The sequence below is a fragment of the Eleutherodactylus coqui genome, chromosome 8, assembly GCF_035609145.1.
Source record: "Eleutherodactylus coqui strain aEleCoq1 chromosome 8, aEleCoq1.hap1, whole genome shotgun sequence".
Lineage (NCBI taxonomy): Eukaryota > Metazoa > Chordata > Amphibia > Anura > Eleutherodactylidae > Eleutherodactylus > Eleutherodactylus coqui.
In genome coordinates, this window is record NC_089844.1 from 30729930 (window position 1) to 30749429 (window position 19500).

The following is a 19500-nucleotide window of genomic DNA, read 5'->3' on the forward strand; positions in this document are numbered from 1 at the left end:
CTGCCCGGTTGCAAGATTTATGGCCAATAGAACATGTACAGGACGATTTGGGACAACAACTTCGATAACCTACCAATTTGTACAATCTGGAGGCTCATTTATAGCAAAGGTGGACTGATATGCTGCAAGATACCATACAGAACCTGAATGCCCCTACCGTATCACATCTTGTATCCAAGCTACAGGTGATACAACAGGGTACTAGAGCCTCCATGCCCACCTGTATAACATCTTGTATCCAAGCTAGAGGCGGCACACCAGGGTACTAGAGCCTCCATGCCCGTCTATATCACATCTTATATCCAAGCTAGAGGCTGTACAACAGGGTACTAGAGCCTCCATGCCCTCCCGTATCACATCTTGTATCCAAGCTAGAGGTGGTACAACAGGGTACTAGAGCCTCCATGCCTGCTTGTATCACATCTTGTATACAAGCTAAAGCCAGTACAACAGGGTACTAGAGCCTCCATGCCTGCCTGTATCACATCTTGTATCCAAGCTAGAGGCGGTACAACAGAGTACTAGAGCCTCCATGCCTGACCGTATCACATCTTATATCCAAGCTAGAGGCTGTACAACAGGGTACTAGAGCCTCCATGCCCTCCCGTATCACATCTTGTATCCAAGCTAGAGGTGGTACAACAGGGTACTAGAGCCTCCATGCTCGCCGGTATCACATCTTGTATACAAGCTAGAGCCAGTACAACAGGGTACTAGAGCCTCCATGCCTGCCTGTATCACATCTTGTATCCAAGCTAGAGGCGGTACAACAGAGTACTAGAGCCTCCATGCCTGACCGTATCACATCTTGTATCCAAGCTAGAGGTGGCCCAACAGAGTACTAGAGCCTCCATGCCCGCCCGTATCACATCTTGTATCCAAGCTAGAGGCGGCACAGCAGGGTACTAGAGCCTCTCTTCAAGTGTTTAGTTTTCACAATAAATGATCCTTTTGCTCTGATATTGCAATCACTTATATCAACATTACAATCACACAGAGAAAGTTTCATTAGATTCCGACAACTCCCTCTGCTTGACTTTTGTGACAATGACTATAATATCAGTATTTTTTACACAATCATTTTTAATTATAAATCTACCCATATTATCCATAATCTTATAACCAAGAATGGTAATTAGCACTGGGAGCATGTAGAGGTGGAATTTAAAACTCCTGGGTCCCAATACAAACTCAGTAATTGGGTTCCTCACCTGCCATGTACCATTTATATTACTAGTGATTTCTGATCTGGCAGGAGGGCCGTTAGCTATTACCTCTGCCTCCTGCACAAAAATGTTGTACACCCACCTCATCAATACAAAAATCCACTCATTCTGTTCCATTGTTTATTCCACAGCAGACGTTTTTTCTAGTCTTCCAATGGCGTTACTTGAAATTCCCCACAACACTGCTTCCTGGGGGAGTTTAGGTGGATCCAAATCATCATGAAAAGTTGACACCCTTGAATACTGCCGTTATATGTATACATGAGGAGTCATTGATATGGATGGCAGTTTGGAACCAGGCTAAGTCCCTGCGACAAGGCTGAAAAAGGCCAAAGTTATTGTTGTCATCAAGACCTTCTAAAAAAGCAACTGCCGGCTTTCACCTGTCGGAAGTGAGAAATTCAGAACATGTTGGGGCAGTTTTATAGAAGCTTTTAAGCCACTTTCCGTCATAAAAAAAATGAAATTTTTGACTTAAACGGGTATTTGCAAAAAAGTTTCCAATTTTTGAGCTTTCTGGGTTGTTTGAAAAGCAGGTTTGACAGGAGGGGGTGTGGTCACCTCCAGACAAACAGATTTATAATAATTAACACCAGGTTGACACAGGTTTCTGAGAAGGCGCACAGAGCTGCCAGGATGTATTAAATACATAGAGGCCTGCGCTTCTACATGTACTAAGGACACAGTGCGCCAGGAGAAATCCTACTAAGCCTGGTGTGGCAAATGCCGGGCGTAGTAAGTTCTCTCCTTTATTTCTTATTACTATTAAAACCCTGCATTGGAAATACATGTTGTACTAAAATGATATCTGCAATGTCTATGAAGCCCGACACCTCCGTGACTGTAATCCGCTTCTTGACTTGCAGCTCTCTCCGCCAGCACCCGTGGTAATACAGTAGCGTTTTGAGTAATCATTCCGATTATTTGCAGGTCATTTCCAATAAATCATTGGGTAATCATTGGGCAGGAGGGTCATCACTGCCTACTGATGGTTCTCATGAGCAGTGTGCTAGGCGGGCATTTACATTTACGTCTACCATCGGCAATGTTTCTACAATCAATGTAGAGCAGCGATAAACGATAGTTTTACCATTTAGCATTGTTCTTTTTATACATTTGCATGCAAATCAACTTATATCTGTGACCAGCTTTAGTGTTCTTTTAGACGATCCGATTCTCCTTTGAACGAGCGAGTGACATCACCGCTAACTCGTTCGCTCTCGTGCAGCCCATTTAGATAGGCAGATGCATCATTGGCTCATTTAAACGAGAATCGTTCAGAATCATTCAGTCCCCGTTTACGCAAATGAGGGGGACCGAGCGAGTGGTTTAAACCGGATGATAATAGAACGAGCCAACAATGATTTTTATGCCTGTAGAAAATGAACGACGAATGAAAAGCGAATAATTCTCATTCATCGCTCACTTGCGCTTAGAGCTAATGATTGTCTACTTTCACTTGTTTGGACGACCTTCGTTCTGTCTAAAAGCACCTTAAATGTCCTTAGATAAATAATAACAGACTATATAGACCTTTAAATCTGTCTATACATATTAGATAACTGAATTGTAAGTGGGATCTACCATGAAACCATTGCTTATGGGGGCAGCCCAGTTGCCAATTCTCCTCCCTTGGGTGCCACTTCTACCCAGTGGAAACAAAAAAAATCAGCAGTAAGACAGGCAAAATACTCTAGACAGTGGGTGAATCAGGTCACAATTGCTAGGATCCATCAAGAAACATGGCTAGGAGAGGTGTCCAATAGAGATGAGTGAGCACACTCGGATAAGGCAGTTACTCGAGCGAGCATCGCTCTTCTCGAGTGACTGCATTCTTGTCCGAGCAGGCTCGGGTAGGGTGGCGGGGGGAGAGTGAGAGAGATCTCTCTCCCCTCCCGGATCACCCCCCGAGCCTGCTCGGACGAGAATGTAGTTATTCGAGAAGAGCGATGCTCCCTCGAGTAACTGCCTAATCTGAGCGTGCTCGCTCATCTCTAGTGGACACTCTTTTTTTTATTCTTCAACAGTGTTATTATGTACCTGTCCTTGAGGTTCTGAGCTTATCAGAATTCATGTATTCATCAGGAATTTGTAAAGTTTGTGAAATTGTGTGCTGACTGCAATTATTCTGCTTATTTGTACCTTTGCTATGATGTTGTTAGCCGTTTAGCCGTTCACGACCCACGGCGACCCTAAAGGCTCCCCCCATGTTTTTCGGTTTTGCACTGCTTCTTTCAGTTGTGTGATATCCATGCCAGTATCAGCTCTGACAGTATCAGCCATCCTGTCCTTTGGTCGTCTTTTGCCACTTACCTGTCCAAGCATTATAGATTTTTCTAGTGACTCTGCTCACATTACATGGCCAAAATACGTGAGCCTGAGCCGGGTTATTTTCCCTTCCAGTGATATATCAGGCTCTATCTATTTGTCCAATCAAATATCCTAGACCATGTGATCTCATGTGTGGTTCAATGCAAAGTTCAAAGACCAATGTCATAACGCTAAGACATCATAACGACCAAAAAGCCACAAACCACCAAAATTTGTTTCTATTCAAATAGTTTTTCCTTGTTTTTTTATTTTACATACATTTTGCATCCTCTAATAAGACACGATACAAAAGAATTCTGTATAACTTAGACAACATAATCAATAAGACACCGAAAAAAAAAAAATAACTCTGCAAAATACACCTTGCATATAGGTGGTACAGAGTTGTAGTCTGAAATAAGATACACACTACTCGGGGGCAGAATCTGGCTCCACATCTGGTCAGAAGAGATTAAAAAAAACTTAAATAAAAGTGCCCCTCCCAAGTTCATGGGGTGGATGTCTTGAAGATGAACTCTCTGCCAGAGGGAGATGACGACACACTGTATCCGACTCCCACTTCTTCTCAATATCAGGACACACATATTCCCTTTTACTGTAGTGCTCAACACACTCTACTCAGGAGATAAAGAAATGGCCACTTGTGCTCGATGGCCATAGATGGTGGTGCGATTTGGAGGTGTAGGTTAGATTGGAAAGGGCTTTACAGTTACCTTGTAGATAACCATCATAAAATGACATGGATCCTTTTAAGTATCTGTAGTGTTTTGTTTTATCTAGGATGTCCCATATTGAGTGAGATCTAAATAGTGAAACAGCTTCACGGCTGAGAGATTCCTAGTTTTTGGGATACCATCGTATGTACAGCTAATTTGCCCCATTTCTTGTGAAGACCTGTTCATTTAGCTTATTTGGTCACTGATATGTCATAGCATGCAGTGTATAATATATTCCTCTCATTGTTCAAGGGTGTGATTCGACCACAATAGATCCTGGAGACATGACTTCTTAATGCCACCTTCCGATAGCACAACAACTGTAAGAACCAAAAAAAAACAACCCAAGCATAACTCACATCTCCCATAATTACAAAAGTGCTACGTACAAGTGTGTGAAACTGCCTGACAATGGAGATAACATGGAAATCTGGGTTCAAGTTGTGTAGTGCAAACCTACAAACAGGGACATAGACTGCTATTGACTAGATCACTATTCAACTATGAGCTCTCTCTCTCAACTGTAATTCAACCCGTAACATCTCCCTGTCTAAACTGGCCGTAGATGTAGAACCATTTGGCCAACAGTTACCATTCCCTCGTGAACTGTTTCCATAGATAGGACCAGGTAAGAGATTGTAGAGCACATCACCTATCTGCGAAAGTGGTTGGGATTGGACTGGAAAAAAACTCATCTTGAGGAACCTACTATTACCCCATGAAAGCCTTCCGTCCGATTGACGAAACAGATGGATCTGATTTCCATGTCCAGCCTACGACTGGGAACGTAAAGCATACAACTTAATTTAGAAGAACAACGGCTGGGAATTCTGCACAAACTCGAATATTGCTTCATTGATAGAAGAGTCCGACAGAGGTTTACCTGTACCGGATACACAGGAGCCCCATTTCAGTACACTGCTCCCTACTTTATTCTTCACTGCCTTCAGTAAGGCCAACTTGACATGGGTGTAATTGTTTAATATGGGCTAAATGGTGTATTATATGCCCCAAAATAGGAAATTTTGTATGCACAATACACAGTGCACGATAGAGTCCAGTTTTTGAACACTAAAACATCCCGTATACCTTCTACTGTTATTAATGCTATATAACACTTCTTGTCTGCAGGGCTCTCTACTTGTAAGCTAAGGCTGGCAAAAATGGTCAATGTATGGGGAAGATATGATACTTATTTTCATAATGCTTTAAAGTGCTTGTTATTGCACACGGAGATTTCCAACATGTTGGCAAGTCTCCATGCAATGACCATGATTGTTCTCTTTAAGGACGATGATGCTGATCACCAAATATGTGCTGCCGGTGGGATTTATGAGACCTTGTATGCGCTCCGTATGGGAGGCTGAGGATCGTCAGACGTCCTATTGATCATAGGTGAGCAATCTGCATGTTTATTGTAACCCTTAGCATATCCAAGAAAGGCATGAAGACTAATGAAGAGAGGTACTACAACCACACCTTGAAACCAGTAAAGTGATTTCACTCACCAGTGCAGACTGACCACGTATTTAATCTGACCTGTAGATTTAGGGGTTGATGGCGATGCCCCATCTATTTCAAAAACTTTTGTAAGGATGGCCTGAGCATATTCTAGAACGCAGCATTCTAGAGTGAACATCACTGAATACAAGATTGGGAAACAGGCAGCCTCCGAATCCAGCTCTTCTACATCACATAGGGCCACTAATGTGCAGGCAAGGAGTGGAACAGTGGTGGAAAATAATGGATGAAATATGGCGAGTCGCTATGGAAAATGCTTCACTTTTGTCTGTTCTGGATTTTATATACGAGATAACATATCTGCCTGTAAAAGTCTAACCATCTGCAAAGAAAACCAAGTCAATTGGAGTTTTACCATATCCAACACTCTGAAGAGAAGGTTACATGCCTGAGTGCTTTATCTTTTTCCTTTCCCCAAAAACCACATACAGAACATGCATCAGATAGAAAGCGCATGGAGGAACACCAACCGTAATAATGATTATAGTAGTTTGGAATTAAATCAGATGACTAAGGATCATTTATGCTTAAAAGGACACTAAACTCCTCAGGTTGCCCTTGAAGGAGATCAACTCCCTTTTATCAATCGCTGTAGGCTGCGGAGAAGCCTCCAGCCACGATGACCACTCTAATCGGACATCCATCCACTTCTGAAAGCCTCAAGATATTTATGCAGATATGATATCGGTGTCCATATCTCCATTTCACTGACCTTTATATTATACTGCTCTATGTACAATGCTATTCAAAAGTCCTGCATCCCTTACAAAGATGTTGAACTTTTAGGTTTACCTCCATTTTTTAATTACCGTATATACTCGAGTATTAGCCGACCCAAGTGTAAGTCAATAAGTTTTACCACAAAAAACTGGGAAAACATTGATTTGAGTATAAGCCGAGCTATACTCGAGTATATAGTAGGTAAAGAAAAAATGCAATACTCACCTCCCAGCCGGCGTCTGTGCCCCCGCCGCGATGATCTCCCCGGCGGTGCAGTAAGCTGCTTCAGACTTCCCCCCACTGTCATCTCCCTGCTCGGCTTTGAATTCCCCTGCCATCAGCGCTGTGTAAGTAAGCGCTGTGATTGGATCGAGTGCCAGCCAATCACAGCCGGCGCTCGATAAACCAATCACAGCCATTCAGTGATGTCATCCACTGAATGACTGTGAATGATCGAGCACCGGCTGTGATTGGCTGGCACTTGATCCGATCACAGCTGAGCAGGGAGTTGACAAGGGGGAAGAATTCTCAAACCGCTTGCCGCACCGCCAGGGAGACCATCGCGAGTATAAGTTGAGGGCGGCTTTTTCAGCATAAAAAAATGTGCTGAAAAACTAAGCTTATACTCGAGTATATATGGTAATAATTGCAGCCTATGTATTATATGTGGGTTGATTTTGTAGTTTTGTGTAGATTTCAGATTTCCACAACTTCAACATATCTTTTAAAGCCTAAGCGTTATTTACTAAAAAAAAGCCTGTAAACAAACAACCAGTTTGTAGGATCGATATGGAAAAATGTAATAAATTAGATGCAAACGTATAATGGCCAATCAGAACGCAAGCTGTGAATATTTCTTTGGCAGGATCTTAGTGGAGTATATACTGTTAGGGTATGTTCACATGGCAGAATTCACTGTGGAGATATTCCACACAGGTTCCACTTCTAAAATCCACGTCAAAATCTTTTTTTTATGCGTTTTTTCGTTCGGATCCGCATGCAGAATTTGCCCCGTCAATGGGCAAAATCTGCATGTGGAATTGCAACGTGAAAAATCTCGTTTTCATGCATTTCCACATCACAAAGCGACATGTCAAAAAGTTTTTGACATGTATTTCAGAGGTGGAATTCATGTGGAGTTTTTCCACGGTGAATTCTACTGTGTGTGGATGCACCCTAAGGGGACGCTCACAGGTAGCAGAGTAGCTACGAAAAGTCCGTGGCAAAATCTGCAGCATTTTCACAAAATAAAAACAGTCAATCAGTTGCACATGCGCACAGCTGATTGCATCCCATGATGTGGATTTTCACTGTTTTGGAGACAGAAATGCTGTGGAATTTGTGGGTTTTGATGCAGTTCTGAATGAAAATCCCCAATATAATGCGGATTTTGATGTGGATCAGCACCAAACACAGTTTCCAAATTCGTACCGTCTGGTTTGAATTTTGATGCGTTTTTTAGTCATCTTTTTCAATTGAAAGGATAAATTCCACGGCAGATCTGCACAAAAAGCGTTGTCAAAATGCGCTGTATGTGAACGTACCTTTAGGGATAGACTTACTAAACGGTCTAGAAGAAAAATGGTCTTACTATAGTTCCATTAGTAACCAATCACAGTGCAGCTTTCAGTTTACAACAGCAGAAAGCAGAGAGATTTGGTTACAGGCGTCTCCGTAGTTGGAGTCCGCCATAAACACTGCCCAGCTGGCAGTACACCGTGTACGGGTTACTTTTGAGCAAAATGAAAGTCAAGTTTCTTTTGAATGAGCATCATTTCCCACCACCTTGAAGGGTTTTCGTCTAGAAAGACATTGAACGGGGAAGGAGACAACAAATCTATGGTTGTTAAAACCATCCAGAGACACAAAAACCTACGGGAAGTGTCGCTGGTCAACTTTGGTCTGGTTGCTCAAGGTGCTCATCAGTAAGGGATGACAAAGTCTTGAAGAGGCTCTCTCTCAAAACTGCAAGTTGACATCACCAAAACTGCGAGTGGAGCAAATCCTGAGGCTTCGTGGTAACAGTACACCACAGATTGCTCAAAAAGAATGGTGTGTGTGAAGCCAAAGGGAAACTATTTCTGTCAAAAGTTGGCCTGGGCAAAGGAACCCCGCCACCGCTACCCCCAATAGTAGGAAAAAGTACATTGTAGTGACCTTCACAATTTGGGAAAAATTTTGCATCTGTCTACATCAGGAGATACCCGTAAGAAAAATTCAAGCCAGAATGCACAGTTCCTACAATTAGGCACCCTACGTCAGTAATGGTTTGGTCATTTATGGAGTTGGGAGGCTACATGTCATTGAAGCGATGATGACTGGCTGGAAACACTGTGAAGTACTAAAGAAACAAATGTGATTAAGAGCTTAAGATTTCTTTCCTGATAGGGACTTCATCTTCCAAGATGATAATGTTCCCTGCCATCAGTCAACACTTGTGAAGCAGTGGTTCCAGAGGAACAGTATAGGGCAAATGGATTGGCTAGCACAGCCACCATATTGAAGTCTGATTGAGAACTTATGGCAAAAAGTGTCTACAAAAATATCCAAAAGGGAACTGACTGAAAGCATCCTCAACGCCTGACATCATGTGGTTTCCGTTGAACTAATAAATAAACCTTTTGCACTCCCTACCGGACTGGTGATCAAGAACAATGGATGGCCAATTCAATATTGATGATAATGATTGAGGCTTTCATATTGCCCTTTTACTGTATATGGGTCATTTCTAACATGCTCTGATGTTTTTCTTTGTAGTATTGTTTGGTTATAAGATGAATTTAATTTTTCACAATTTTTCAATTTCCTTAAAATTTCAAAATAAAATCCGTATATAATATATTGTAGCCAAATGTAGACTTTCCTAACTTAAATTTGATTTAAACATATTAAAATCTTCAAAATCTAGTGTGATTCAGGACTTTTGAACAGCACCGTTTATTCCCCATAGTATCAAATGAATCAGGTAAACATATACATTTCAAGGGGCAAAGCTATTTAAAGGGGTTGTCCAAGTTATGGAAACTGTATGTAAATGAGTCCTCCATGGTGAAAAATAAAGCAGCTCATACTCCCCTCTCCCCGTCTGCTGACATCATATTTACAGGGTGCAGTCAGCTGTCTCAGAAATAGGCTGCTGCAGCCAATAACAGCCATCACTGGCTACAGCAGCAGGTTTTACGGAAGATCAGAGGCCGACAGCAGCCTGAAAATGTTTTGTCAGCAGGGAGACCCAGACCCACCAGGAGGCAACAAGCGAGGAATGGGGAGAGGTGAGCTGCTTTGTTAAATTATTACCGTGGGGGTCCCCTTTACATGCAGTTTACACAACTCGAACAACCCCTCTAATTCCTACATCTTTTTGAGTGAGGCCACACACCGCAGCCAATATGCAACTAAAAACCACATGACAAAAGGCTAATAGTTATAGTAAAACCAAATACAGTTGCAGCTTCTGATTGCACAGAGGTTGCCAAGTGTGGCCTCTATGGCTTTAGCTCTATGTTTTGACACTCTACATTGTAGAAAGAAGTAGCAGTCCCATATCCCAATGAGGCACTCTGGAGGTACTTAAGGGGATCTGGGTTGCAACACTCTAAACACCTCTATGTCGGGTGTGGTGGCCTGTTGGAGAAAACCTAAAAAGGCTTTGTTATCCATGGGGGACCCAGTGGTCGAGCCACACAATCAGCCAAGGATGGCCTACCCAACGACCACTCTATGGATTTATTACTGTCGACCCTATTCCTATACTATCAAGTGGCCCAGTATATCAATATACATGGCGCTTCTGTCTCGGACTTCTCCAGTGTGTGTTCTACATACAAAGCTCTCCATGAGAACATGTTCCATAGCTCCTACGTATTTCCAATTAAGGCCATTTAAGTAGGCCTTTAAGGTTAAAAAATAAATAAATGCACTCAACCATGTAACCACTTCACTTATGATATTTCTGTTTTTTTATGTCGTTTGCAAATCAGCTAGGCGATGTGACCCAGATGTACTGAAACAATGGGTGCAATGTGTGTGTTTTAGGAAACGGAGCCATGCGGCACGAGGAACCTCAGGTGGCCGGCACACCGTTCCATTCAATTAAATTATTTCTGTAAATAAAAACAAAAATTTTACAAAAAAAAAAAAAAGATCTCACAAGGCATAAATGTATCTCAAGTCAAATTATAAAAAAACAGCTGTTCGAAATGCACCCTTTCCAAAGCTTTTACAAAAAAAATAATTTTTTTTTGTTCCTATATTTTTTTGGGGGGTTACATTTAGAGGGAATAGGCGCTTTAAAGCGCAGCGAGATTATGACAAGGAGTCTGAAGATGGGGCCCAGAATGTCTCTCCTAATATGATTCTTGTAAGAATATTGCAATCACATCCCTGTAATCAGCGGAGCGTGGAGAGAGCTTCCTCCTCAGCTAATATGCTCCCTTCTACATGATGAGTAATCATGTCCTATTAAACAGCGGTACAGGCTGAGGGAACTCAACTATACAAGTGTAATGAAGCCAGCATTCTCTGAGGACAGATTAGCTCCAAGTGATTTGACACATAGCATCATTGGAGCCTCAAACCTGACAAACTCAGTGCCTGCGTGTGATTTATGTGGAGCAGTGCTTGTCAGATGAGAGCAGAGCCTAAGTGTTCTGCTGGGGTAGAGGTGAAATGTGCACATAACTGACAGCTCTCTGCCTCCCTTCCTCCGCTTTTTTTTTTCTTCTTCCTGCCTCCCAAATGCTAGTGAAGGCTCAGTCTGTTCTCCCCCTTGTTCAGCACTCAGTGCTTTTTACGCCTCCCATGTCATTGCTGGCTCCTCCCCCTCGCGGTGCAAAGGGGTGAGCGGTGCTTGAGTCTGTCTCCTTTTCACAAGATCCTTTTAGATTAAGGTGGGCATCAGTCCTCCACCTCCTGTGTTGCTGTTGTTGTTGCGATTGTTTTTCCGGGAAAGGTTTGGTGTAGCCATGAGCACAAATTGTTCGTCAGGGCAGCCATACTGCAGCAGGAGGTCCCGCACCTCTGCGGTCACAGCTTGCTTGGCGTAGGCTAAAGCTGTGTTGCCATGGAAGTCCCGTGCCATCACATCAACACCGTACTGGGTGGAAAAAAAAAAGAAAAATAATGGTTATATTTACATTATTGTTTTATAAATTAGCGCATTAAAGTTCTCCCACAATCAGCAAATTCCCTGAGAGTTCCCCAATTGTTACTTTACCAGTCAGTAATACACTGCAGTAACGTAGCGGATAGAAGGCGGCTCGGCAGGCAATGCTGTAGTTTATGGATATTCCCATCAGGCTTTTACGCACCTATGTTCTGGTGAATGAATATTTTCCATTTGGATTTCAATAGGGGCACACCATCCATGAGGCAAGTTGAGCGCATTTGGGTTGAGGGGAAGAGGGCCAACACAACTGACACATGCCACCAATGCTGCCATACTTCATGTGGAGCTCAGCCATGGAGTGGATAAGTAGCAGTGAAGAACCAGTGATGATGGTCATATTACATGAGGGGCAGAGCCTTGTGTCGAGGAGAAGAAACTGGAGAAGTGATGGATTCCTCCTATATATTGTCAATAGTTGTGTGAGAGCTGGTAGCCTGGGAAATGCTGGGAGGTGTAGTTTTCTCCTCTTATACCCCCCCCCCATGTCTTCTGACCTCTCATAATAAGACAGTTGAGACTTGTAGTACTCTCCTCTTGTAGCCCCTTCCAGTAATGCCCCCTAATAGTCCACAACAAAAGCATGAACACATTGTGACTTGAAGTTCCCCTATTATGCCACTCTCTCTATAGTTTCCACCAATATCTCATACGACCACCCCTGGTCATGCTGAGAATCAGTGGCACAGCTGGTATGTTCCCCCTGGCACAGCTAAGATTTCCCCACTATGGAAGACCAAAGATATACCCCATTAACCCTTCATTCCCCTAGATCACCATGGATGTGCCTATTAACTAGCAGCCTCATGAAGTACACCAACTAGGAGGTAAAAGAAAACATAAAATCTAAGACTGTCCTCGTGTCCAGAGATGTTCCATTACTGGTTGTTAGGGGCACTGAAGTGCAAGCCAGTGCAGAGTAGGCACGTTAACTCTTAAAACTCGCCCAGCTCACAAAGCCCGCTGTGCCCTTCTTGCCTGGTGCCGCTGCTGTGCCCTATATAGGCCAGTCAGTAAGCAGCAGGCGAGGAGAGAAGAGCTGATCAGGGGGTTGTAATTTTAGAGGGTCTATATCCATATTTTTTCTTTACACACATACATAAGGTGGAACTGATCTGGGGTCTGTATATACAGTACAGACCTTACACCGGTTCCTATATTTTATAATATGTGCTGCTTCTTTTTTGTTTTATCAAATTACTGGGTGACAACTTTACCAGGCAGCATCCCAGATCCAAGGTCTGTGCCCCAGATGCCAAGCCACACTGTATGTAGGCTACCAAGCACTGTGGGCATTGTTCTGATAGCACAGTGCCACCCTCTGTCCTTACACAAAGCAAGGAGCTGGTGGGCGGTAAAAAACTAAATGTTCCAGTGCCACCATCAGTAAAGTATGTGTGTGTGTGTGTATATATATATATATATATATATATATATATGAGGGTGTGGGGGGGGGGGGCGTTCAGAAATTCCTTATTGCCAGAAAAACCTTTCTACCGCTGTGCACACATGCTGGACACAGCATAGTACATTTTCATTCAAAGGACCACCCTCAGTGAAAAAACACATTTTTCCCACCCATGCCCTCCTCACCCGATTGCCTGTCACACTCTGGACGTCCCCTATGTATACTGCAGTCCCTTCCATGCAGTGCAGCCTCCTGTGTGATACTTATCAGGCACCATCTTGATGTTGAGATTTCTCCCTTCTGGCTTTCTCTGTGCTCTGCTAACACTCCCATGATGTACCAGCACATCACAGTATTCTATACTCACCTAAACTACAGACCATAATTATACAATCAGGAAGATGAGCTGTGATCTCCTTTATTATGACTGTGTGACAGGAGCCTCTAACCATCACCAGTAACTGTGATAGGAGTTCCCCCTCATTAAGAGAGTAGAGTCCATGTAATATCGACACACAGGAATTATGCTGACTGAAAAGCTGACGTCTTGAGAAAACACAGCTAAGTCATTTTCATATGATCCACCTGAAGAAAAGGACTCCAGGAAGTTTCAGATAGCAAGGAATAACTAACTGAGGTACTTCCAGCTGACTAAGGGTCCTTTTAGATGAGCCGATTTATCGTTTGAACGAGTGAGTGACTTCATCGTTGGCTTATTTGAAAAAACCTGTACACTGCAGTACTTAGATGACTGCTGGCAACCATACTTGGGCCAGATTTGTGGCTACTTTCTAACAGTCAGCAGAGATTTCAATAAATCCTGCAGTGATCGGAACGATCGACCAGAAGGGTTATTGGAAAAAGTAATCTGAATGGTTTCTATAGGCATCTGCTTCAGCAAAGCCCACTCAACCACATCGAAAGACAGTGGCATTTCTAATCCTAGACCTACATTATTGAGACATCACAAGCACACTTGCTTATTGAAGGTGACCATGTTCTATACCCGGTTCAACACACGATATAATCTGTGTCCCAACTGGCCTGGCACTGCAGTCTGTTCACAGCACAGTCGTTTTCAGTGTGCAGTGAAACGAAATGGAATTTGGGCCATCGCTTGGCACCAACCGTTCTCTTTTGTGATATGCCTGATCAGCCGGACAAGCAGATTAGCAAAATCTGTCCATGGCACGGTATGACCACCTGTCCATAGAACTGGACTGCCAAGCATGTTGGTAGGTCAGTTTATATCCACACAACAGAAACCTTCAGGTCTTTCTAGTACTCACCCATATAAGCAGCTGCACAAGTACCACATTTCCCTTGCGACAAGCTAGATGCAAGGCCGTGCGCCGGTCTCCCTCTCCGCAGGTTTCATTTACTTCTTCCCGGGAGCCATGTGCAAGAAGTAGGATTACTGTCCTCAAGTCCTCTTCTGCTGTAGCCCTCAATAACTGCTGACCTAAGGGCAAGTCTCGACAGGGCAGGGGGGCCAAGAAGAGTTTCTGCTCGTACTTTGCACGAATCCAGCGCTCCTTTTCTTCCCTGGTGGAAAGAAATAGGAATGGTATATTGACAAGATGTAGACATTTACATTGATAGCACTGTTCATATGAAGCGTAGAACATAACTGCTGACGCATGGAGGTGATGACACAGTAGCAAATCAACCAAACTGTACCCATACTTCTACACACACACATATATATAAACAAACATTTCTTTTTTTCTTCATAGGTACCTACATGCCTTCATGGATCCAAACTTGGTACACATACTTTTCGTGATACAACAAAGAGTTGGGAAGAATATTGGGGGGGGGAGGGGGGGGTTCAAATGTTTGTTGTTATGCGCAGCACAGTTTTTTAGGCTGGGGTCACACAGGGCGGATTTGCCGCGGATTGCCGTTGCATATTCGCACTGCGACAAAACCGCTGCATTTGCAGTGCAATGCAGCACAAATGAGATTTGCCAAAAAGCTGTTCTCACAGTGCGAATTTTTTCCGCACAGCCGCAGTGCGGAAATGCAACTGCGTCGCGGTTTTCAAAGATGCAGCATGTCCATTCTTCTGTCTTTTCTGCGGCGCTTTTTTGTCCATAGACCTCTATGGACGCAGCCAAATCCGCACCAAATCCGCAGCAAAAAGTAAAAAAGCGCTGCGGAAAAAAACGCTTGCGGATTATTCCGTACGAAAATCTGCTAAATAAAAATCCACAAGCCCACATTAACCTTTGAAGCAGTTTTGCCGCAGAAACGGTTCTTCTGCGGCAAAATTGCAACAGAAAAACCGCGGCAAATCCGCCCTGTGTGAACCCAGTCTTACAGTTTCAATAAGTGAGGCCTACTAGACACTATATGGACAAAAGTATTTGGACGCTGCATGTTTTTCAGAAAAAGTGCTTTATTCTCCACTTTAGTGACGTGTCTGCCCTCCTTTTGCTTGTATTACAGCGGCAACATGATGAGGCATACTTTCCACAAGTTCTCTGGGCAGGATTAGCTCGCCATTCCTCGTGCCAGGCTGTGAGAAGTGATTGTTGTGAGGACGGGCATGGGTGGCGGTGCCGTACCCGTCGCTCCAGTCCGTCCCACAAGTTCTCGATCGGATTAATGAATAGTTATTACAAAATGAGCAGCTTTTAATTTTACCCATGCCCTTCCCAGCATACCGCTCGGCAAACTCAGCATTTGCATATTTTCAGATTTTCTGCAGTATCCAAATACCTTTGTCCATATAATGTTTAATCTATGGTAAACTAAAATGCCTTGTGGCTCAGCATAGTGAATAATTTAGAAGTGCTGTGGATCTGAAATAAAAGGGAAACCCATTGGAAAAGAATTGCTGAAAGCAAAGTACAATTACTGCGAGCGAGTGAGATAAGCAATCAACGTGACCAACGACTTTAGGATGAGCAGGAAAGAGACAGGACATCGAGGGCTGCAGAGACTCGGGACCAGCATCAGGCCCAAATTCAAAAGAAGAGAAAACCAGAGCACAGCGCATCAAGGCTATAATTATATGCAAATGACTGATATTTTACTAAGCATTCACAATGAATGGAAGCGCCTCGAATTAGTAATAGCTTATATTGACATTTTTCTTAATTGAAACAAGGGCTGCCTTGTAAATAAAGACACACGCAAAACCAAAAATGGGATTTACACCTGCGGAGAACCAATCAACTTTGTTCCAAAGTAGGTCCTTTTAACCCTTTGAGGACCACGGAATAGATTTGTCCTGTAGTTCTAAACTGCCCATAAATGTGATTGATTCATTTGCAGTCCTGAAAGGTTTGTTGCAATGGTGTGAATCTTCATTTTTTATTCTGCAGCACCGTCCAAAAAAAACGCTCCATCCCTGCTATGATTTACCATGTGATATCATTCATCCCAAACACACAAGCTTTAAAGAAAATGGGGAAAAAAAACAACCCGCAAACCCGCGGAGAGCATGAGAACCTCAGATGGCTGTATTTATATTTGTGTCCCCAAGTTATTGTTGAACTACAATTCCCAGAATGCCGTGGAGCGGACAAGACTGCTTCCAGCATTCAATTAACTATCTGAACTATTAGCAGTCAATGGGTTAATCCCTTTATGTGGGTGAAGCCCACCGGGGAAGGGGGCCCCTGGCTGTGTTTACACTCTTGGAGGTAATCTGGTGTCAGGTTAACTTTAATCCCTCCTAATCCCTCTGTGTAAACAGAGAGTAAATCTGGATTATCTGTACATGGTTTCCTGTACATGTAGGGCGACCCAGGAGCGACCCTCATCTCCCCCAGCAGGGAGTCCCAATCACACAGGAGCTGGGGATAGATTACAGGTGCTGACAGCCCAATGAAGACCATCAAAGCCCTTCTAACTGCTACCTGCCAGAGGTGAATGGGTTTCCACACTGAGCTAATCACCGGTCATTAGCCGATGAATAGCACAGGTAGGCAGACAATACACTCGCTAAGGGAGACCCATTCACTAAAATAGTTAGGAAACAAAACAGACCCCGACACAATGAAATGTGACCCCCACCCCCCAGGCAAGAAAGAATCCGCGCAATTGACTGCTGACCTCACTGCAACACACTTTAGATCTTGCCCAGTGTTCCAGCGTCCCCAGGGGTGGGGGGCATAGAATGATACAGCCATGGAAAGCAACAGGTTTTGTGGCAAAGGGAGATGAAAGACGTCCCCCGACCTCCCGATAAGGTGGCATTGGATACAAATATTCCGCTAAGGAGGATGGGAACTAAAAACAAAATACCAGCTATTCCCCATATAAACCTTGAAACATTCCAGAGAAAAGCAAAAACTATTTTACCCCGTTTCCCTGAAAATAAGACAGCTCGATTTTCCTGAATTTTTGAGGATGCAAAATGATTTTTCAGGCTTTTTGAAGATGCTTGAAATATAAGCCCTACTCCAAAATTAAGCCCTGCTAAGTTATTTTAAAAAGTCAATTTAAATAGTGTCCAGGCAGCTATACATGTAAAAAAGTTAAAACCTTTTGAACAAAAATTAATATAAGACACTGTCTTATTTTCAGGGGGAAATACGGTAGTACAATGCAGAACGGATCAGAAACGTATCAACAGCAATGCTACTGATTACAAATAGAGTCAATCGTTACAAGCAAAACCCTAAAGCGACCATTCCTTTGCCCTCACAGATGTAGCAGAGCTGAAATTTCTCATTTAAAGGGAACCTGCCATCATGTACGAGCACCATAAACCTATGGTTATGGCGCTCAGAGGATACATTCCCTGCAGTCCGGGGACGTATTTCGTATTTCATTAGGTTTCCACTTTTATTAAAATAGTGCAGCTTGCAGTGCTGTTTACTACGGGAAAAAAAAAATCTAGCGATACAGAAGCAAACAAAAAATCCATTAAAAAAAAAAATCACATTGAAATCAATGGGGGAAAAAACTGAAAAAATTTATTTTGGTTTTAATTTAGTGTTTCTGTTTCAAAATGGAGCACAGAGACAGAAACTACTAATGCAGATGTGAAGGAACCAGTTGACCGAGTCCGCTCTTTGTACATCTTTGGGGAATACTCTGCTGCACTGATCTATAGATCGGTGATCCTCGGTAGAACAGCAGTTTTTGTAGTTCTAGAAAACTTTTTGAGAGACGGAACAGGATATAAAAATTCTGTAACATCACCCCGGAATAGAGCGGAGGTGCAGATTTCACCTGTGGTTATTGACAGGGGTCTGTGGGGGGTCCCTACCTGCAAGGAATTTGGACCCAGCGCCAGCAAAGGAGAACCAGGAGAAAGAGGAATCGGAAGAAGAGTTGGAGACAATATGAGGGGGGAAACCCTCTCTGCAGGGGGACAACATAGTCTATGGCACAGGAAATGTTTTAGCAGATGGCTGGCTGGGGGCTGCATGCTTTCTTCACTGGGCTGGGTTGCTAAGGATGGAGGAAGCAGAAAAGGGGCAGAAATGGAGGGAGGATGTACATGCTACAGCGAGCAGGAGAATAGTAACACTTTATATGGGAATCGTTTTCTAGATATCCATTCTATGTACACTTCGTTATATTTAGCCAACGCATTCTTTAGGCTTCCGTCATTAACGATACATTTGAGGTATTTCTAGATGTATCCAGGAGCAGAATGCTCTGCAGTGTCTGTGTTCTATTGATGTGTCGCTGACTACTCTTAGCCGCCTGCCCTGCAGCGGTCCGCAGCTCTCTACAGAAAGGTGGGAGGCATCCGTGGATTTATGTACTAACAGCGGCGCTGCACATAAATATCCCAGAGGTGCCTGATCAATAAAATCAGTGTTTTACCAACCTGCGGAATGTTTTATGGAGCTCAGAGAACAGCAGAAACATTGATGATTAAATAAAGCAAATCTATTAGCCCTATTACAGGATAGTCAGGGTCTTCTCGACACACGGGCGCGCTCAGTGGCAATGCTATAAAACAAGCGGCACTCGGGCCAAGTCTTCTGCGTACAAGGTGCAGGCACACACTAAACATGTTAACAAAGTTTTAAAAGAGAGCTGGTAACCGTCCACAAACTTGAGGATTGGCCTGTAGGCGGACCTAGAAAACAGTTTATTATTTACTGTTCCAATAAATCTAAAATAAATAATGAGGCAACTTAGCAGGTTGGCTCAGTGGTTAGCAGCGCTAGGGTCCTAGGTTCAAATCTGACCAAGGATAACATCTGCATGGAGTTTGTATGTTCTCCACGTGTTTGCATGGGTTTCCTTCCAGACTCCAAAAAACATACAGATAGAGAATCTAGATTGTGACCTCAAAAGGGACAGAACCCAATATCATCAAGTGATGAAAAAGCATTGTGTAATATGTACTATAACAAAGGGGAATAATAATAATAAACTTTATTTGTATAGCGCCAACATATTCCGCAGCGCTTACATAGACAGGGGGGATACAGAAAA

At 43.2% G+C, this 19500-nt stretch overlaps 1 protein-coding gene across 2 annotated transcripts in view; it reads right to left on the reverse strand.

The window, feature by feature from the left end:
* Positions 1–3774: 3774 nt before the first annotated feature.
* The window catches only part of AGAP1 (ArfGAP with GTPase domain, ankyrin repeat and PH domain 1), a 384937-nt gene continuing 369211 nt past the window's right edge, over positions 3775–19500 (reverse strand). For both annotated transcript variants that reach the window (XM_066575407.1, XM_066575406.1), the window contains 2 exons: positions 14376–14631; positions 3775–11609 (listed from right to left, as the gene is read on the reverse strand). In XM_066575407.1, the coding sequence (XP_066431504.1) occupies positions 11394–11609; positions 14376–14631 (472 nt within the window). In that variant the 3' untranslated portion in view covers positions 3775–11393. The remainder of the gene's footprint in view (positions 11610–14375; positions 14632–19500) is intronic.